The 22,535-nt window shown below is 37.9% G+C and overlaps 1 protein-coding gene across 2 annotated transcripts in view; it reads left to right on the forward strand.

Moving 5' to 3' along the window:
• TTC17 (tetratricopeptide repeat domain 17) overlaps positions 1-22,535 on the forward strand; it is a 127,346-nt gene that overhangs the window by 54,248 nt on the left and 50,563 nt on the right. The window contains exons 16-17 of one of the 2 annotated variants that reach the window (XM_045485025.1): positions 200-386; positions 20,237-20,407. In XM_045485025.1, the coding sequence (XP_045340981.1) occupies positions 200-386; positions 20,237-20,407 (358 nt within the window). The remainder of the gene's footprint in view (positions 1-199; positions 387-20,236; positions 20,408-22,535) is intronic. The other variant, XM_045485026.1, reaches the window with a different exon arrangement.

A 22,535-nucleotide genomic window follows, 5' to 3' on the forward strand; every position in this document is an offset into this window, starting at 1 on the left:
ATCGTAGTAAAAAGGTAAAAAAATAAATTTACATTTGTTACAGTGTAGATTTGACTGGTGTAATTAAAATAGGTAGTTAGCCATTAACTTTTATGGGATAACCTAAAAGAAGCTAAAAGACATATACTGTGAAAGTTTTATAACTCTCAGAAAATATTAATTCACTAACATTTAAAAAACTTTTTTTTTGTCTTTTCAGCCCCTGACCTTTTTGAGCCTGGGAAATGCTTACCTTGCTCTGAAGAATATCAGTGGGGCACTTGAGGCCTTTAGACAGGCTTTGAAATTAACTACCAAATGCCCAGAATGTGAAAACAGCCTGAAGCTGATTCGCTGTATGCAGTTTTATCCTTTTCTGTACAACATCACCTCTTCTGTTTGCAGTGGTAAGCAGCTTATATTAAGTGCCGACAAAATGATGAACACGACCAGGGTTCCTATTCTGATCAGCAGAACACAAAATGATTCTCGGTTTTTCCCAAGGATTTTATGTAACTAGTATATTCTGTATACATAGGAAAGAAGTTAATTCATTCCTTACTATATAGAGCCTTGGAGTAATTCCCAGAACCCTAGATGAGAAAGGCCAGCTAAAGTATATTTGACTAAAATTGATAGACTTCTCTTCACAAAATCTATGATTTTTTAATGATCGATATTAATGGTAAAGGGTACATTTTCTGTCCATAAAGACAATCTGCAATACGATTTAAGTGGTTTTTCTGTCTTCTTTCACTGAAATACACCCCCTTGCCTTCCAGTGAAAGTGATCCAGATCTTGACTGCACCTCTAAAGCAGTCACGTGACATTAAGTGGTATCTTCTTGCATTCCTCCCCTTTCTCACACAGCCACCAAAATATATGCATGTGCATAAGTGTGTCCACCTGGGTAATGGTTTGAGTTAATATCTGAACTACTGTAAATTCATTAGTTAGAACTCCCTAGGAGTTCGATTATGTTTACTTACTTATTTAACTTTGACTTCAAGAAAAAAGAGTTTGACTTGAATTATGAGGGGTGAGGTTTATATACATATGGATCCTCAGAACCTCACTGTTGTAGAACACACAGTAGGTGCTTTGTCAATGTGCAAATTAGATCATAATATTCAAGCAGAGGGCTATCAGTCCATCACCTTCACCTAAGGAAAAAAAAATCCCTAATGCTCACTTGGTTAAGTGATTTATCTAAAAGACATCAACAATTTACCAGTAGATTTAGCACTTCAAACTGGTTTTCCAGATTCACCTGTACAAGACTGCCTTAGGATTTTAATGAAATGACAGGCAGTAAGTTGTATTTACATTTTTAAGTATCAGAAGCCAGTTTTTTATTTTTATTTATTTATTTTTTTAATCTGGTTGCTTTTTTATTTTATTTATTTATTTATTTTTTAAATATATGAAATTTATTGTCAGATTGGTTTCCATACAACACCCAGTGCTCATCCCAACAGGTGCCCTCCTCAATACCCATCACCCACCCTCCCCTCCCTCCCACCCCCCATCAGCCCTCAGCTTGTTCTCATTTTTTAAGAGTCTCTCATGCTTTGGCTCTCTCCCACTCTAACCTCTCTTTTTAGAAGCCAGTTTTTTAGTGAAGAAACCAAAAATCCCGCAGCTCCGTAACTCCATACCTCAGCTGTGGCTCAGTACTGAGCACGGTGTAAACTGGAGTTCTTGCATGAAGGCTGAAGGCCTAAGACAGTGTTGACGGTGCAGCAGCGGAGGGACCCGTGCCAGAGTCCTACAGATTCGTGTGTGAGCCCTAACTCTTCCATTACCATGTTTCTCGTCCCAGCAAAGAAACTTGTGTCCTCATGTGTAAAATGAAAGGCAAGATCTGTCTCATAGACTTGTTGGTAGGAGTAAATAAGACCCTTATCACATAATAGGTGTTGGGTAAAAGTGAGCCATGAGAAATTCATAATAAATACAGAATATTCAGACCTTAATGGATCTTACGGGTCTTACTTAATCATAGAAAACATGTCGTGGACTTTTAAATTCCTTAGATTACTAACAACAGCCTTGTAAACAGAATTTCACTTTTTTCAGTGAGCTGCTTTTACTAATAGTCTCTCTCTCTCTCTCTCTCTCTCTCTCTCTCTTTTTTCCCCTGCTATCATCTCCCTTGCCTCTCTTGACTTCTTTGTTATCAGAAAGAAGAATTTTGTAGGTATATAGTGCCCCCTTTTCTAAAAAGCCTTTTCCTTAGTATTAGTTTTACATGCTTTTGCTTAGGATTTTAGTTTGTTGAAATTTATTATTATTTTATGTCACTCATGTCAAGAAAGGAAATTCCGTTGTCTGGAGGTTTTTCCCCAGAGTATAACTTCAACTAGCCCAGGAAACTAATAACCTGAAACAAATCTACAAAGTTGTAGTATCATAGTATTTAGTAGTCCAGATATCCCGCAAATGTTACTAGATCCAATACAATAAAAGTTCTTTCAGAGAGAGCTCACTAATAAAAACAATTTTTTTTTTTAGTTTAGCCCCTGTTACATTGTGATTAGTTATCTTAGAAGAGAATCTGCCATCTAGTAACACCTCCATAAATAGTGGTACCCCTGATTAAATGTATGCTATAGCATTTTCTAAGTTTAAAACCTCATGGATAATACTGACTTATTCAGTATTGATTTTTTTTTCTTTACAGTGTTTTTGCATTACTTGTTTCCACAGTAACAAGTAATGCTTTGCTGAGTTCCAGCTTTGAAAGGCTGAAACTTCATAGAAACAAATATCTCTTACAGATACCATGAATTTCTTATATTTGAAAACCCAAACAGTTTCTCCTCCTGTAACTATCTCTGAGATTTACTAAATGGTTGATGAAAAATAGAGAAAAACCTCTGAATAATGATTAGCATTTCTGTACCTTCACATGATTGTCTACCTTTGGCTTTTTCTTTTTTGCAATATTGAAATAAGCTTCGTAAGTTCTCTTTACTTGTCTGCCATGTTATCTGTCTGAGATTTTTATTATGACGATATGAAGTTTTCAAGATACCAACAAAGCTTATGATTCTTTTTCCATATAATAATCAAGGAATTCATATTGGTTTTTATTAGAGAAGAACTTAAGCTGCCCTTCCCCACCCCTTCCCCAGCCTAAGTCATTCTCTTAGGAAGGTCTGTTTGAAAGCTACCATTTTTAAAAACTCTGAGATAAGCTTTTCAAGACCAAAAATTGTTAAACTCTTAGAAAACCTATCTTAAATACTGTTTCTGACCACTGTTAATCTTTGACAAATTATTTTCTTTACAAATACATATTGGTAACTATTTTTATAGCAGCTATAATATAGTATAATCTCTTGGGTAGTATGAACTTAATGGTAAAATTGTAGGCAGTGTGTTAACATGAGTAAGTATTTTATTGCTTTCAATATGTAATCATGGAATTTTTCACACAGATTTTCAGTTTATGTTTCTTGGAATGTCTGCACAGGTATTGTATTCTGGTACCTCTCAGTACCAATTAGTTCAGTTTAAAAAATACATAATCACTATGCTTAACAAAAGTTTTCGACTTGTGAAGGATACATCAGTGCTTAATTACTTATCTGACATTTTTCCAAACTTTTATTAATCTGGAAATCATTTTATTGACTGCCGTGTGTTAGGTGTGTATGTTCTTATATAGAAAGTGCTTGACATCATCTCTCTCTCTCTCTCTCTCTCTCTCTCTCTCACTCCCTCCTTTGAATAGCATTTAATAAATTCTTGTCTTTTATAGGTAGTTTTATATTACCACTCCAATTTCAAGAATGCTGGGAAGGAAAACTTAATAGATTGCTTTATACATTGTCCGCACTCGAGTTGACTGTTACAAGAGAAGCTAGTGCTTTCAGTTTTGATTAAGCATTTATCTTGGCAGTTTTGAAATACATACTCTTTTACCATATTTTATTGGTTTGTTATTTTACAATCTGATTTAAACGTAGAACTGAGTAAGTAGAACTGAGTGTGCCGCTTCAGCAAGCCCATTCTTAAATAACAACAGACTTGGCCCTTTTTAAAGTAAAATGGAATCTGTTAAATAAACTTCGAGTGCTTTGGAGTATAAGTAAGTTCTTTTCAGTGCTCAACATTAAATAAAAGGACTTTTCTTTTTAATTGGAAAAAATAAATGTCTCACAAAGAATGAAACCTCATGAAGTAATAATGATTATCTTCTGTAAGGACCAAAAATGGAAAATAAGTTTCAATAACCATCTAAACAGAATAATTAAATATTAAATCTGAAGAGAAGTCCAGAAATACATGTAGTGGATTTTCCAAGCATTCATTACTCCATAATATTTTCTAAATGCTATTTCTTTCAACTTCACTAATTTGCAAATCAAAAAGCTACATGTAGTGAAGATATTTTCTACTTAAGCAGTCTAGATTGTTTTATTATTATGTCTCTGATATGCATGGTTTTATTTTATTTTTAGTATATTTCATCCAGTATTATTTTACTTTTATCAGAAAACGTAAGACCAATTGTAGGTCATATTTATTAGACTTCATTTACATCAGATGCCTACAGGTATGCCACTGACAGTGGCATTGATATTTGCTGAATAAAATTAAGCACCTAACCCAGGATTTCTCTGGTCTTGTCTTAATTCACTGAGACACATGTCCATTTAAAAATATTGACCACCCCCCCCAAAAAAAATATTGACCCAGATCTTTAGAAATGATGTGTAAACGTTATACGTAGAACTCAGACTTAACGTCTAGGTATGCTTAGAATTTTATGCATGTCTTTCTTTAATATGTATTTGAAAGCTTTCACCTACAGACAAAAATAATAAAAGAATTTCCAAATCATGTACATGAGCCTTAGTATCTATTGCAGTGTGCAGAAGGATTATCCTGTGTCATCATCACAATGTTTCTGTATTTATAGTTATCTATTTACCTAAATCATAGCTCCTTTTATAATTAGTTTCATTACCTATGGTTTTAATCTGTGTTCTTCAACCTAAATTTCTGTAGATTTATAACTTGTAGCTTAAAACAATCTTACCTGGAGTTCAGAGTTTGAAGAAAAAGCAATCTTGGACTTTGCTGCCCTCCTGTGGACTATCCAGCATATGCTACCTGCAGTTAGGGACTTTTGTTTTATGACATTCTTCCTAAAAGTTAATGAAGATGTTGGCTTAAAAAAAAAGATACATTCATAAAGATCTAGTTTTTTATACATTTTTGAATATGCTACTAGTTAGCTTCCCTCCATTTATTCCTGTAAGAAGAATTAAAACTTTGGTTAATTTACTACAGGTCTCAAAATCCTAAAATTTCAAGTATATTGTGCCACAGAGCCAAATGTAACTCTTGATAATGTAATCTGTCTAGATTTTGTATTTCTTTATTAAAAAGGGCTTTAATTATGTGGTTAACAAATAATCCTTTGACAAATATCTATGTGGTAGAGGGGGAATAAGAAGAATCCTCTTTTTATGAATCTAGAAGCAAAGATCATGGGTTACTCAGTTCAAGTGTCACTCAGTGGTAGAGCTAAGACTGAAATCTGAGTCCTCTGCCTTCCAAGGCCAGTGTGGTTCCTGTGCACAGTTCTTTTACTCCAACAAGTATAATTTATCCCACTGCTGTGATTGAAATAATTCATATTTATAAATTCCTGAGACATTTTTATGAAAATGGTATATTCACCATACTTTTTATGTCATCACTCAAAAGAGATACCTACATCCCTGTATAAAATCTGAATCTGAACTAGATTATGAGGCAGTCCCAACCCTAAAAGCACACCTGAAACGGTCCCTTTCAGTTTAGCACCTTTGTCTTTTCCGAATTTTGCATGATTAGATTGCCACGTGGCCTTGGGTTGCACACAGATGTGGTGGCTGTACGTGCATTATTATCTCAGTAGGTAATATTTATGTTTTGGGATTCCCAGCATTTAGCTTTCATGAACAAAATGGATACCTTGGGTTTTCATAAGAACTTAGGACAGTAGGTCAAATTCTGATAACCAGTGGTTTTACACTTCAGCCTCCAAAAGACATTGAATATGTGTATACGTATTTTAATACTTTTTGGTTTTTTGATGTGAACTTTTCTACATGCAAAAAAGCATTACTTTTCTTTTGAGGAATGAGCCTATTGGTCCCTGCTTACGATCTTCCACAACTATCCTCCAGTTATTACAGATTGTTAGTCTGGCCAAATAATATTTAAGAAAAAATGAAATTTAATGGTGGATATAACCTTCTAAAGCATCAGAATGTTTTCTTTTAACTAAAGGAAACAGAGTGTGGCTTAGTTATTCATCCATTCAACTAATACCTCTCATGTGCCAGGCATTAGTCTAGGAACTGGAAACCAAACAGAAGAAGAATTCTGTTTTATGGAGCTTCGTTTTAGTGGAGAGAAACAGAGCAGATGATAAATATAATAAAGTATTTAGTATGTTAGAAGATAGTGCTAAGGGGAAAATAGATTAAGAGGTTGGGTGAGATTCAAACTGTGTTTAAAGAGGCCCCACTGAGGAAGTGCCAGTTGAGCAAAGACTTGAAGGAGGTAAGGATTTAGGCCATGCAGGCATACAGCATAAGAGCATGTCAGGCAGAGAGAATAGTTGTTCTAACAGCTTTTGCAAGGAACAGCAAGAAGGCCTCCATGGTTGCACTTGCTTGTAAGAGATGAAAGCTGAGATGAGTGGGAGGAGGAAAGAGCCATATCTTTACTGCCTTGCAGACCATTCTAATAATTTGGGCTCTTACTCTAAGAGAAAGATGTATGATTTGGAAGATTTTGAGCAGAAAAGAAGAACGATCTGATTTACATATCAACAGTTTTCCTCTGGCTGCTCTATCGGAAATAGATTGTAGTAAGGTAAGGGCAGAAACCGGGAGACCCATTAGGATACTGTTGCAAAAATATAGGTGAAAGAGAATATTGGCTTGAACCAGCCAGGTGAGGTGGGAGGAGAAGGTGAGAAGCCATCATTGTATTCGGGATACATTTTTGAAGATAGAACTAACAAGACACCACCAGAGGCAGGGTAGGAAATGAAGGACAGAGAGGTCATGGATAACTCCTAAATTTGGGACCTAAGCAACTGGTGCTATTTTTAATGAGATTTGTAATCACCATTGGTGCTGTTTAATAAGATAGTAAAATCTGAGAAGGAGCAGGTTTAGGGAGAAAAATAAGTTTGGTTTTGTGAATGTTAAGTTTGCATTGCTTATTAAATATTTAAATGCAAGTATTAGGCAAGCAATGACACTTAGATATATGAGTGTCATGATGGTCAGGGAAGAGGCCCAGGCTAGAGATGCTAATCTGTGAGCCATGGGCTTATGAGTGGTTTTTTAAGTCTTGAGCATGGACAAAGTCACCTCAGTGGTTAGTATAAAAAGGAAAGTAGGTCAGCAATTAATTACTAGAGCATTCTAGTACACATTAAGAGTTTGAGAAGAGAAAGAACAATAAGGAAACAGCCAGCTAGACAGTAGGAACATCGGGCAAGTATTTTGTCCCAGAAACGAAGAAAGTGTTTTGAGAAGTGATAGATTGTATCATTATTGCTGCACCACACGGTTGCATCCTAAGAGGCTGAGTTGGATGAGGACAGCGAATAAATCGTTGGATTTAGGAACCTGGAAGTCGCTGGCAGTTTCTAAAAGTTTGTGTGAAATGGGTTGTGAAGGAGGTGAGGAAGTGGAGATGGCTAGCAACTCTTCCAAAGAGTTTCGCTGTAGTGAGGAGCAGAAAAATGGGATGGTAGTTAGAGAGGAATGTGGGATTAAAGATAAATTTGGTTTGGATTTTGTTCTAAAAATAGAAAAATTTGCAGTATGTTTGCATACGACTGATCTAGTAAAAAAGGAGAAATTAAAGATGCAAAAAAGAGAAACTGACTGTAGAAGCAAAGTTCTTGAATAGATGGCGGGGAGGGGGGTGGAATCCAAGGCACAAATGTAGGGTAGGAATGGTCTTTAGATAGGAGCAGGGACAATATATAGGTATCGAAGTGGGACTTTTGATTACTTCTCAGTGAAACGAGAGGCTAGTTGTGAGATCAGAGTAAAGAGAGGCAGAGGGTGTTGGAGACAATGTTGAGACAGGAAAGGGTGAAAACAGCAGACTCAGGATGTAAGTTGACAGGGAGATTTCTAACTTTGGTAACTGCCTAAATGTCAGTATCATTAATTAAGAGAGAAAATATGGGAAAGACATAATTTATGCATTGATGTAAGGCTGGAAAATAAGTTGTGATAGACCTGTTCATTTGGAGATGCCTCTGGCTCCCTCAGAGAGAATATGCAAGGTGAGAAGAAAAGACCAGAATGGAATCTTAGAAAATACTAGTATTTAAGGAGCAGAGCCAGTGAAGGAATAGAATGGTATTGGGAAACCAAGGGGAAGCTAGGTCCTGAAGGTCAGAAGAACAGAGGGTTTGAGAAGAAGAAATCAATAGTACCCTGTTCCGTATTGGTTCCCAAAGTATGGTACAGATATCACGAGAGGTGCGTAAGCTTTCAAGTGGTACTTAGGTTAACATTTTTTAATAATTTTAATGTTTATGGTTAATTCTAATGGGCATTAATATATCACTAGCACATCAAACCTGTGATTTATGAAAAGCGGTACTAACTTACCCTTTTAACATAATGTAAGATTAACCAGCGAAGCCATTTAAAGGAGAATGTCACATAAATAATCATAGTGGTACCTACAGGAAAATCATGACTGTAGTTGGCAAATGAACAGTGTGGACGCTCTGGCTTTAACAATGTAGAAAGTCATTGGTAACTTCATTTTATCAAAAGTATTTTCTGTAAAATGGGGAGGTACCTACACTAAAACAACAAGAATAAATCTTAGGATAACAGAAGTGTTAAAATGAGCTCTGTATGTATAGTTGAACTACTTTTGAAGCTATTGGCATAGTTTCTAAACTAAAGCTCATGTTTCAGCTGTCATTCAGTGACTAAAATATCTTTAAAGCAAATAGATAATGACACCAAGAAACATATTAATGATAGGATACAAATAAGGAAGATTTTTTTTAACTCACCTTTTAGAAATATGAAAATGCCACTATGTTTGAAATAAAATAGAAAATTTGGTGAGTGAAGAAAGAGGATATTTATCAGGAGGATATTCTAAGCCTCAGGATCTAGTACACAAGAGCAAGTAGTTTTATTCTCTGTCAATGGGCTGTTGCAACTGTATCACTGTAGTCTTGGCTGTGATGCTCCAGATGGACTGAGACCAAGGGTAGCAAGTGACTGTCACTATAGACATTTCAGTAGCACTTCTTGAAGTCCTCTAGGATGCGATGGCACTGGATGTTGTTGTTACTCAGTTATGGAATACTTTTCTTCATTAATCTAAAAATAAATTTATAGTCTCTCGGAATTACAGAGCTTAACACTTAAGGTGTGCAAATGGTCCTCGCCAGTATTAGGGTTACTATCTTGAGTCTCCAAAAGGAAGTCAGTTATGTTTTTAGGCACTAAACTAAGTTTAAATCACAGTTCTGCTTCCTTTCTGCTCTGAAGGTAGTATGAGGATACCTACTGGATGGCATCATCAATCATATTTCGTGATCACTTATCTACAGATAGGGTTGGAAAGTTATGTTTAGACATCTTTCTTTGTATGTAGGCTTTATTCTGCATCAGGAGCCTACTGTGATTCCCTACACTCATAGCACTGTAGACAAAGTGATTGTACACCAACAAGAAACTGTGAAGGGTGAACAAGGTGGGGTCTGTTTATGGGGCACCTGGGTGGCTTGGTCAGTTAAACATCTGACTTTGGCTCAGGTCATGATCTCGCGGTTCACGGAGTCGAGCCCTGTGTCGGACTCTGTGCTGGCAGCTCAGAGCCTGGAGCCTACTTTGAATTCTGTGTCTCCCTCTCTCTCTGTCTCTTCCCTGCTCATGCTCCATCTCTCTCTGTCTCCCCAAAACAAATAAACATTTAAAAAAAATTTTTTTTAAAGATGGGGTCTGTTTTATCTAGCTCTTACTAACTATTCAACAAGATACTTTTAATATGGTTTGTCACTGCAGTTGTACATCAGCCTCCTGAAAGGAACAGCAGGCGGCTAACTCTAGTTGTATGGACTTTGTATGTAGTGAGTTAGGCAAGTTCATTGGCTGTTGCCCTTTTATTTATTTATTTATTTATTTTTATGTTTATTTATTTTGAGAGAGAGAGAGCATGAACGGGGGTGGAGCAGAGAGAGGGAGAGAGAGAATCCCAAGCAGACCCTGTGCTGTCCGTGCAAAGCCCAATGTAGGGCTCAGTCTCATGAACTGATGGGAGATCATGACCTGAGCCAAAATCAAGAGTTGGATGCTTAACTGACTGAACCACCCATGCGCCCCTCTTCCTTTTTAAATCTTCAACTTCTATTCATTGTTGCCGATGCTTTCAGAGATATTTTGACTTATGTTAAGTTTTGCCATTTCTTTTAACAAGGCTTTGCATGACTCTTCCCCGTTCAAAAAGATTATTCTAATTGCAGAACTCATACACACGCATACACACATGCACACACACAAGCATACACACACACACACACACACACACACACACGAAGTCCATTCTACATTGGTAGAACGAGCTCTTTTTTTTTAAGTGATTTGTGCCTAGGTAAGTTCTTTAGTGCACTGTGAGCCAACTAGTTGAAATGAACTCCCAGTTTTAAAATTTTTGTTTAACACAGTGAGTACTGAGTCTTTAAACCCTTTTACAAATATGATCATTGAATGAGTTCTACTCCGTTTCATGGCCTGATTGAAATAAAGCAGTTGAGCCTGATAATCACTAGAAAAGAACATTAGTTTTAACATGCATAACTGAGAATACGTGGCATATATCTGTGAATGTGGAATGCTAGCTTGGATTTTTTCCCCCCTTTTTTCTTTCAGTGTTGTTATTACTAGTAGTCAAATGTTCTTCCTACAAAATTACTGTGCTCTTTGACCAAGAACATTTCAGTAATCTGTTACTTTTTCTTAACCACCAAGGTTTACCCTTCCTTGAAAATGTAGGAGAAATTTAAATCAAATTTCATAGCTGCTGAAAAGAGCACAGCTTTGGATTTGTTTTTTCTCACTTAGTTGCTTTTTATAACAACTAAGCCTAAATTTGCTGACCTCAAAGCAATTTAAACCTCTTTGGCTACCAGGCATTGCTTAATAATCCAGTCAGATCACAGATATCCAAAGTGATTATTATAAAAAATAACAAGCATATCAAATTTCAGCAAAAAGGGCTGGAAGTCAGTAGCAATTGATAGAGTACCCACTGTTGATCAAACGTTCTGCTTCCTGCTGCACCTATAATAACATAGCCATGTTTCCCTTGACAGTGTGAAATATAGCTAGGGAAAAACCTAACATGAACAACAACAACAACAACAACAACAACAACAACAACAAACAATTCACCACTTCTCTGACTGCCTAAAAAGCATAAATGCTAAAAGTTGGGAGAGAGTAAGGTCTTAGAAGTGATGTTTTCAGGAGCAAAGTGGCCACCGAAGTGAATGCCTCCAGGTAACTGACTTGCATTTGGTGACATAAAACAAAAGGAAACAGTATAATGCCACCATTTATTTCTCTTAGCTTTTTTACTTGATTTAGTGCACTGGCCATATGTACTTACATAGATGCTCAAATCAGACTGTTTGTTTTAATCCCATGCATATGAAGTGAGGTTTGCATCTAGGGAAGTGAACCTTGAAGTGAAGTCAGTCATCACATCACTTGAAGTGAAGTCAGTCATCTAGGGAACTTTGTTTCTGAAATCCATAAGGCCTTACTCAAAATGTTGTGTGGTAGAGGGACTTAAGTATCCTTTAAAAATAAAACAAAACCTTGGTTTAAATATCATACTCAGTACCCATACCAATGAAAAGGACAATTGTTAACACTCTTTTCATATCTGAGCCATATGAGCTATTACTAGTTCAAACCCTTATTGATTCTGGAAATACTAGGGTCTTGGGTTCTCATTTAAGTACATCTGGATAATTCACTTAATCTGAGAAATAAAAAAGACCAGGTAGCCTTTGAGATCTTATTAGCTTTGACCTAGCATAATACACTTGCAGTAGGAAAAAGGCAAGCTTGATAATGCCCAACAAGTGCTTCTGATGGTAGGTCCCTTCCCCACCAAGCATATGTCTGTGGCTCCATTAATAGCTCGAGGAAGAGGAGTAGAGTTAAGGTCTATTGATTTTCCCCACTAGATTCCTTTCCTCAACATCACCAGGTGACCATTCACTTGCAGCAGGAGAAAAGAGAGGCAAATGATAAACCCCCAAGTTGTGGGTAGCTAGGAAATCTAAGTCCTTCCCCCTATCTCCTGTTTGTAGGCTTATTCTAAGTATTAAGACTTGAGTAAGACCAACTCAACTGTGTGTGGTTAACTCAAATAGATGTGCTGAATTTAAACTCTCTGACCACATAAAAACTAATATTCTTCCTTTGGCAAAGTCAGTGAAAATTGTAACAAACTGTAATATATGGTGATGATGCTATGGATAGCCTGTTTTCTTTACTACACACATCCTGCTTTCCTGGATCCATGTGTTTGCTCATGTTTTTTGCAGCTTTCCTTCCACAAAAATCCTAATCTTACCCTTCCTTCAGAGCCCAATCCTACCATATGGTTTACCTGATTCCTTAATTATAAGTAACCTGTAACCGATCATTCTCCCTGTTCCTCTCCTTCAGCTCCTGTGTCTTGCCATCATAGTTGTGTACAAGACAGCGCTCACCTACAAGACTTCTTCAGCTCATTGGGAGCAGGGACCAATCCTTTTTTCATTTTCATACTCTGGCCCATCATGCATTCTACACCCTCCTTCCACTGTTTAGCTCATAGAATGTACTTAAGTGACAAATTAGCTAGTGATATTTCAAGTTTGAACTACTGAAAATACCTAGTAATAAAGAGTAATTTAACTTGTGTCCACCCACTGTTTACCCAGAATGCTTTACACCAAACCTTCACTCAATACAAATATATAAATATAGATCTGCTTTTCAGGTCTGCAGCCCCCACACCAGAGGAGGGAGAAGATGGAAGGAATTATATTGTCTGTCTTGTCCAGGAGAAGCTGATACATCTTACAGCCTGCATTCTCTCAGCCCCTGCATGCACTGTTTTTAATGAAAGTTGCAAACAGGTGTCCTTGTTGACCCTCATTGGAAAACTATCATTTATGGGTAAATCACTACGTCTGAGAAAATCTGTTGGGCTTATTTCCCCAGCATACTTGCTTGAAACAGATTTTCCTCTCCTGAGGTAAACCAGAGAGGAGTGCTGCTGCTGCTACTCCTACTACTATTACTACTGCTAGAGCTTTGGCAGTTAATTTTCTTTCTTCTTCAGTATACTTTCTGCATTGGAAAATATTTTGTAGTAAACTTCTGGTGAATGTTTTAAGTCCCTTGTTTGGAGGTCAAATGTGATCTTTCACATTTCTAGAGGAAACAGTAGCTGCTGAGAGTTTGGATTCCATCACTGGCGTCATTTCTTCCACAGACTGCAGGTCATGGTGTCTGTGTGTCAACTGGCCCTGACTTTGCCCTCCATGCCACAGTCACTTAAGAGAAGGCCACATGGGAAGACAGGCCAGATTTACACCCAGCTCTCCCTTTTTCTCCTGTAAATGGAGGCAGGGAGCATAAGTCTACAGAAACCAGTGCATTTCAATCCCTAGACAAAGCAGATTGCCCTGCCATATGTAGACCAAGTGGTCCCCAGGTGAGAGTTCAACTCTGTAATATATATTAAAAGGAAAACACACACACACCTGTATTTGAGATCACAGAGGTTTCTTTCTTAGTCTTTTTTTCTTTTATGTTTTATTTTTGAGAGAGAGAGAGAGAGAGAGAGAGAGAAGGCAAGGGGGAGAGGCAGAATGAGAGAGAGAGACATAGAATCTCAGGCAGGATCCAGGCTCCTGAGCTGTCAACCCAGAGCCCAAAGCAGGGCTCAGACTCGCGAATTGTGAGATCATGACCTGAGCCAAAGTCAGACACTTAACCCACTGAGCCACCCAGGCGCCCCCTCTTAGTTTTTCTTTTTTAAACTTACTTCTGACTCTTTCACCTCACCAGGAGGGAATGCCTATGTAATTCTGAAATTGCTGATTTCAAGTCTTTAATATGGTCTGTTTTCTATCTGGCACTGCACTTTTAAGGTCAGTCCGTACATAACCATTACTTTAAACCTCCTGCGAAGAATTCATTTGGCAGTAATTGCTGAATGAGAACAAGTCTAAGGATCCGATACTTCTGTTGAAATGATTTCTCTTGTGTTTTTCTAAGGAGAGGGCAGCGGAGGGCAAAGGAGGTGAGGCAGTCTCACCCATCTCTTAGGTGTGGTCATCAGCAAGCTAGGTCTCACCCAGACCCAGGAGCTCTGAGTGCTCCTGTTCACAGTGGTTTCACTAAGGCAGTTTCCCAGGAATCCTCTCATTTCAGATAAAGAATCTAGACACAGAGAAGTAAGTTAATTTCCTCAAGTTCGTACGAAAGGCTGCAGCTAAGGCTGGATTTGAATTTATACTGCGGAATGTTCCTTTTGGAACCAGGTCTACAGGACCTCTGTCACAACTTCTGGAGGTGGAAATCATAAAGGTACCTGTTCCCAGAAAGGTTTCTTTCTTCATCAAATATACCTATTAACTCTGTGTGATGCCAAGCCCCACCTACCACCCACAGTTAATGTTTCCTGCTAATATTTTAAAGTAATTTTGCCTAGCAGTGGTGAGCAACTTAAAGATATACTTCTGGTCACCTCATGATTTATCTTACTACCTTTTCTAAAAGATTAGTAGGGAAATATCATGAAATTATGAGGCAGCTAAAATTACAATAAAACATTCACAGTGTGTCTCTAAATTACATACATACAGAAAAAAATGGCTACAAAGCTGCATAATTTGAGTGCAGTTGAGTAGAAAGGTAAGGAGAAAGACAAATACTATAAAAAGTCACTTGTATCTGTTAAGAGGACAGTGTTACCTGTATTTTCCACCCAGGTACCTTACATTTAGTGGTATACACCAGAATGCCTCCTATAAGGTACCTTTTCCTATAGGCACAAGAAAGGTACCTTTAGAGTATAATATAACCCTATTAGAAGAGGGATGGTAGGAATATCTTTAGAATATTCCATTATTCACAAAGGCCATTTTTCTAACATCTGTTACTTTGTGTTCAGCAACGTCAAGTTCAAAGTCAAATTCTAGTTCCCATTAGAAATCAGTTTACTTATGTCTTAGAAACTCATTGTATATAATAGGAAGCATAGAAGTATTACGCTTACTTGTACGGGGGAAAAGAAAGTACATTAGAACAAGAACAATTTGGGGCAAGTAGAGCAAGCCTTTAAGGTGTCACAACCTAACACAAGCCGTCGAGCAGCAGAGAGGTGGTAAGCTTTGATTGAACAGAACATAGGATCTACAGTCTGTTCTCATGCTGTAAGGCCATGAATTCAGAGAGCACAGAGCAGACTGAGGCAAATGTCTAAATGTACTAAATATTTTGGGATTCAGATATGCCAAGCAGTGTAATCTGGATTAATTGCTGTCTTCTTCTAAAAGCCCAGTGGAAATCAACTCTGCCTACCTTCAGCATCTCCTACACACACATGTGTGCGCACACACACACGTGCACGTATGTTGGCAGTTGAAATTAGGCAGATACCCTGATAACTTCTCGAGCCAGTTATTCATACCAGAGATTCTGAGTTAGGCTGTAGCTAAAAGGCCGTGGTGAAAGAGATGACATTGGGATAATTTATTCCTTTGCAGCTTTTTGGAGAGCCAACAATAGCTTACCATGTGCTAGGCCATGGTCTCACTTCTTATATTTCAATCTCAACAACTTAGTGAAGTGGACACTATTATGAAACTCAGTTTGCAGATGAAGAAACTAATACACAAAAAGAATAAAAGTAACGTGCCCTGCTTTATACAGCTAGAAAGTAGAAGAAATAGGATCGGAACTCAGTCTGGCTGCAGTCTGTGCTCTTACCCACTATGGTCTAAGGCTAAGAGAATTACATGAGCCTTTATTAGTTCTATTTGACTAGCTCTAGTTATGTGGCTCTTCCAAAGTTCTGCTGCCTTTCAATTATTTGTGGCGTTTCTTTATTATAACTCATCCTGAAGGATCCTAAGGTACCCAACCAGGAATCTCCTGACAACTTAAGAGATTCAGAAGGTAAGGAGTCTTTTTAAGAAGTCAGTGGCTACCTAACTCTAGAAAATATTCTTCTGAGACCTTTGTAAATAGAATTATGACAAAAATAGGAGATTTCCTTAGCTTTACTAATGATAAGAGTTCCTGAGAACTTAGTTTACTCTGAAAACCTTTTTAGCCACTGGATAAGTTGTGCCTTTGCCTTTGGAGACTTCTACTTAGACAAGACCTATTAAATATTTAGTTGTTGTCCAGAACACCCTTGTAGGGTAGGTTAATATTAATAATCCAGTTTATACAGGTGACACTCTAACCGCAGAAAAGGATGTTGACATGTCTGAGATCGCCTAGCAGTTCTAGAATCGGAAATACCCTACTTGGAGTTTTGTGCTTCCTTAGTATTGCCTTGTACTCATCCACTTCCAAGAAAAACCAAACTGCCAAGATTTGAATTAGATGCTAAACACTTTGTAAGCAAGGATAGAGCATTAAGCGCAGAAAAGGGTTTCCATTTTCACCTGGGACCTTGTTATCTAAAACACTTTCTTTAAATCATGCAGTTCCTTAAAAAAAAAGAAAAAGAAAGAAAGAAAAAGAAATCCTACCTCTCAAGGTTAGTTTAAGCTACACAATCTCCTCATTTTTGCCTCAGCAAAAAATAATAGTCCTATGCACGGAAGATGACGTGTTCCTTCTTAGGTATCTTTCCATTTTTCCTTCTCCAATATTTTCTTGTGTTTCTTTAATGAGGACATCATGTCCACCTCTGCTAGGAAGACAGGTGACATTTTCCCCTGTGGGCAACTTTTTCTTCAGTTCCCCTTTGAGCTAGGGCAGACCTATACCAGCCCAACGAATCAAAGCTTTCCTTCTTTCCAAAATGCTTCAGTTCTCCTTCAGACAACTGGAAGGAACAATTTAAAAAACAGGCAATTTGACTTTGTATTATTAGCCTAGATAATTATGTAAATCACACCAGAACACTGAGCCACCCTGCTTTTAACTGTCAGCCTAAGAAAATTAATATTAACAGCTCTAACCTTAAAGCATTTAGTTTTCACTTGATCATTTTGATTCTGCCTACTTCCAACAAATATTATAACATAAACTTCTTATTCTGCCTTTTTATTCCCAGTTCTCCCCGATCCCCTCTTCGGCCCTCTCTCTCTCTCCCTCAGATGTTGGCCCCAATTTCTTGAATTGGAGGACAAGACATTCTTAGAATGCACAAGGCTTGCTTCAAGAGGGTGTCTGGGTTTGAGGTCATGCAGGAGGACTAATTTTAGATTCATGCACATCATATCTTATAAATTACCTATGAGGCATTTTTAAATATTGCAGACATTTAAAAAGATGAAACCAATTAAATTTTTATAATGGGAAGAGAGTGGGAGAGAAAAATAAGAGATGCAAAGGTAAGAGGAGGAAGTCAACTGCAGAAAACACAGAATTTCGCTGGGTTCCAGTGTTAAAGGTTTGTCCTTTGTTTTTGTAACAGTGTTTTACTTAACCTGTGTCAAGGTGAAAAATGCTTTAGAGGCAAATTCACCGAAGCTGAAAGCAGAGAATGTACACTAGGAATAACATGTTTTTAAATTATCAGCATCACTGTCATCGTTTTCTGTCTGTTTTTAATAGTCATGCTTATTTATATCCCAATTAAGAGTTGTCTCTAAGAAGCATGATGTTCTTCATAGTAAATTGTAGTCAGTTGGGTGTGTACAGTTGTTTGTTGTCATTTCTTTATTTTAATGCTCTTATGCTTCACCTCCCCGTATCTAATCTGCACATACTAGATGGTGAAGACAGAAGTGGAGACAAATCCACTACCTCTGTCCTCTCACAGGAGAATTTGGAGGAAAAAAGTGACTATCATTGATCATAGCATCTTTCCTATCAGCCTTACATGGGCACACACACACACATACCCAACACCTTCCACCTCTCAAATTGTACTTCTCATCGTCTCCCAAACACAAATGAGAATTCCTGTTCCTGTTGCTTTGCTTAACGCATCATTATTCACTGCGTAGAATGCCACCTTCTCTTTTCTGCTAAAGAGGTAGCATTGGCTGGTAGAGAGCCAGGAAGCTTTTTTTTTTTTTTTTCAACGTTTTTTTTATTTATTTTTTTTGGGACAGAGAGAGACAGAGCATGAACGGGGGAGGGGCAGAGAGAGAGGGAGACACACAGAATCGGAAACAGGCTCCAGGCTCTGAGCCATCAGCCCAGAGCCTGACGCGGGGCTCGAACTCACGGACCGCGAGATCGTGACCTGGCTGAAGTCGGACGCTTAACCGACTGCGCCACCCAGGCGCCCCATAGCCAGGAAGCTTTCTACTAAGAACTGATTAAAATCTTAGATCTACCAGTCACTTACTATTTGACCATAGGCAAGTTGTTTGATTTCACTGAGACTCAGTTTCCTTATCTTTAAAATAAAAGTTAATATTTCACAAGGCATTTTTGAGGGTAAGTAGGAGAAAACATACAAAACATTCAACAGATATTGGCTCTCCTTGTATTTCCCCCTTTAAGTCCTATCTATTCTTCAAAATTCAGGTTCTGCCTGCTCCAAGTCTATTCTCTGAAGCACTTATGTTGCACACCATGCTGCCTCATTATTGTTCGTTGTCTTCTATTTACTGGCTTCCCAAGTTGCTTGCAAGTTTCTGGAAAGCTAAAGCTCCTCTGAAACAAAAAAATTGGTTTCTGACATGACCTTGTTAAATATGGTAGCCTCAAATGTGTGATAGTGTAGAGTTGGAAAATGGAAGAGACTCCTTAAGCATGCAGACCCTTTACTCCAAACTCAGTAGGTTGGGAAAGGTTTTGAGTCCATTATGCTTTTTTGGCACAACAGAAAAGGCGTGAGAGGTGCTTTCCTAAATTATGGAATCTAAAAGGGAGTCTTCAAATCCAGAAAGAGACTGTACTTCCATTGCTGCAGAGAGAGCTTAATTGGATACATACATCTCTTTGAGACAGTGTTCTATTAAAAATAAACCTTTAGAAAAAGAAAAGCAAACCTTTAGAGTATGTTTGAATGTTCTGGTAAAGGAGGGAAGTTACTTAGATACTCTTACCCAAAGACTTGTCCTGTGAGAAGAAAGTTGCAGGCTTCCACTGAACATATATCTTTAGGGACAGTGCCCATCAAACATAAGAGAGGAAGTGGAGTCCTATTCAGATAGCCTGATCACTGCCACATCAGACACAACAACCTCGTAATAGATTCCCTAGAGAATGACCATCAGGCAGAGCAGGATGGTTGCTCTTTATCCGTGTAAACACACAGTCCCTAATAGGGTCAGAGCTCTTCAACTTACTGGCAAAATTGTAGTAAGAAGTCAGACTCACTATACATTTCAGACAGTATCAGAGAGTGCTATGATTGCATTCAAGATGTGACATTTTACACTAAAGTAAATCTTTACACGACCAGAATTTGTTTTCCAAAAGAAAAATCAGCATCTTTGTGATATTACAGTCTTGAACATGGATTCTCTGCCACCACCATCCCTCTTTAAGTCCTTGGTTTTTAATTTATAATCTGTTGCCTTTTGATATATCTTTCATTTTAAGCTGTAATGCAAGAACGGTATTATTTCTGTGCTATAGTTCATCTACCTCCAACTTATCCGGGTACTAATCTGTCATTTCTCACCTTTGAAAAGCAAATAGAAGGAAAACTACTTTTTTGTGATGTTTTTGACTTTCAAAGAAATGTTTCTAAGTTATTCATTATAAATGGAATGAGATCTTTGGGATGTGATCTTTGTTGTCATAACTTTTTATCCCCCAGATACTTGGTTCTTACAATAGCCTTGCAGGTGAAACGATCTTGAGTCGCAATCATGATCTGGCTCAGGGTGCCAGCTCACGGATTTTTGTGTGTTCTGCTGGAGAAGAACTGACACTATCATCTTTTTGTTCTTCCTGATACTTGAAGACCTTGAGCCATGGGACTACCTAAGAGAGATGTTTCTAATGTGCTGTCTTTGTGTCTCTTGTCATTGAGGTAATTGTCATGAGAAAACCCTGGACAACAGCCATGACAAACAGAAATATTTTGACAACTCACAGTCACTGGATGCTGCTGAAGAAGAGCCCTCTGAGACAGGAACAGAGGAGGACCCTGTACTCTCTGTTGAGAATTCAGGGAGGGACTCAGATGCCCTTAGACTTGAAAGTAAGTTGATTTGACCTGAGCTGTGCTTCTGGGATAAAATCAACTCTCAAGCTTCGAGTTTAGGCTTTTCTCTACTCTCAGTAGTTTCCTTCTTTTAATAGCCACTCATTATATTGTAGAATTATGAGGTGACCCACAGGTGGTGAGGTAGAGGTTTTTATCATGTAAAAAAGCTCTTCATACTTCTTTTTCCTTCCACCTCAGTGTTGTCTTTTGCTAGAACAAACTTGCTTCATTTATATACCAGTCTTTCTTCTTAATATCAGTAGTCTACTGAGTAAGTCATTGAAAAAAAGCAAGATCACTTGTATTTACACTAACCCAATAACATTTAAAGATTTGGAATAATAGACATACCAGGGCCTCTCCTAAAATTCTGTAGCCACATTTTGAGCTATGCTATACTGAACAGTTCTTAACATTATCAGTCAATGCATAATTGCCAAATTGAATGACTTTTTAGTACTCATCCTGCTTAACCACTTTGCTGCATTTGGATCTATGCACAGCTCCCCACTCCTTGAAACTCTCTTCCTTTTCCTCTTGGCTTCTGGGGTATCAGTTGCTCTTGGCTCTCTTCCTGTCCTCAGGACATCTGCAATTTCTTTCACTTATTTCACTTAATTTCTTTACCCCTTATTTGTTAGGTTACACAGGATCTCAACCTTGGCCTTTTTTTTCTTATCCCTCTTCTTATCCCTCTGTGTTATCTCTTGTATCTCTTGTATCTGGTGTCTCAGATACTTCGGAATATATCAGTGACTCCAACTCTGTATTTTCAGCTAGGACATTCTCTACAACTCTAGATCTTAGTTCCACTTTTTTAGTGGTCTCTATCTAGGTGTACAATAGGCACTTCAAATTTCGTATATCCAAAATTGAGCTTGTTCTCATTTTCACCCTATTTCTTGAACTGCATCTAATTCCTATATCCCTGCTGTCTGTTAATGGCATCACAACTCACCAGTCACCACTGTATCCAAGACCTGTTGCATCTGTTTGTCTCTTCATCTATTCTTCCTGCCACTGCCTGAATTCAGACTTTTTTCATTTCTGCTTGGGCTATTGCAATAGCTTCATAATTGAGTTCCCAGTATCTAGTCCTTTACTTTAGTCTGTGTATGGAGTGTGTATGTGTGTGTGTGTGTGTGTGTGTGTGTAGGAGAGAGATAATACATGTAAATGGTACAATATTTAAAAAGCAGAAGCAGTCCCTGTTACCAATGTATTGTGTGTCCAAAGAGTTGTTTCTAAAATAAGAGCTGATCGGGACACCTGGGTGGCTCAGTTGGTTAAGTGTCCAACTTCGGCTCAGGTCATGATCTCACATTTCGTGAGTTTGAGCCCTGCTTCGGGCTCTGTGCTGACAGCTTGGAGCCTGGAGCCTGCTTTAGATTCTGTGTCCCCCTCTCTCTCTGCCCCTCCCCACTCATGCTCTATCTCTCTGTCTTAAAAATAAATAAAACATTTAAAAATTAAAAAAAAAAAAAAAAAGATCTGATCAGGTAAGTTGCCTTTGTTTAAATTTTTCAGTGGTTCTCTATTACCTATAGGAAGAGTCCAGGTACCATAGTCAGGGATAGGAAGCAGTTTGGTCCTTAGTTTTGTCTTCAAGATTACCATCTACTAGTATTCTACATAGCAGGATGTACAGTCCTTTTACCATTTCCCTCACATGCCATGCTTTTGAGTCTCCATGTCTGCACAGGCTGGGAATGGCCCCTGTGTATTTTTTGCTTTATATGGATGACTGTTGTGCATCTCCAAGATCCAGCTTAAACGTCACCTCTTCGGTGAAGCATTCACAAGGGTCTCCAAGCACTTAGCTGCTCCATGTGCTGTCTTGTTCCCACTTTTTTTCAGGGTACATTTCATACAATACGATGCTTGTGTGTCTTGTCTCCCATCAGACTATGAAATTCTTATATGTCATGTCCTATATTACTGTTATTTCTGTGTACAATAAATATATTCAAGTAATGAGATGTGGCATTTGCCTTCCTGTGTAGGTTGGATTAACATATTTAGCAATTACAAAATCTGTGTTTCCTTAAAAGTGGTATTTTATATATATATATATATATATATACACACACACACACACACACACACACATATATACATATAT

The sequence above is a fragment of the Leopardus geoffroyi genome, chromosome D1 (genome assembly GCF_018350155.1).
Source record: "Leopardus geoffroyi isolate Oge1 chromosome D1, O.geoffroyi_Oge1_pat1.0, whole genome shotgun sequence".
In the NCBI taxonomy this organism is placed as follows: domain Eukaryota; kingdom Metazoa; phylum Chordata; class Mammalia; order Carnivora; family Felidae; genus Leopardus; species Leopardus geoffroyi.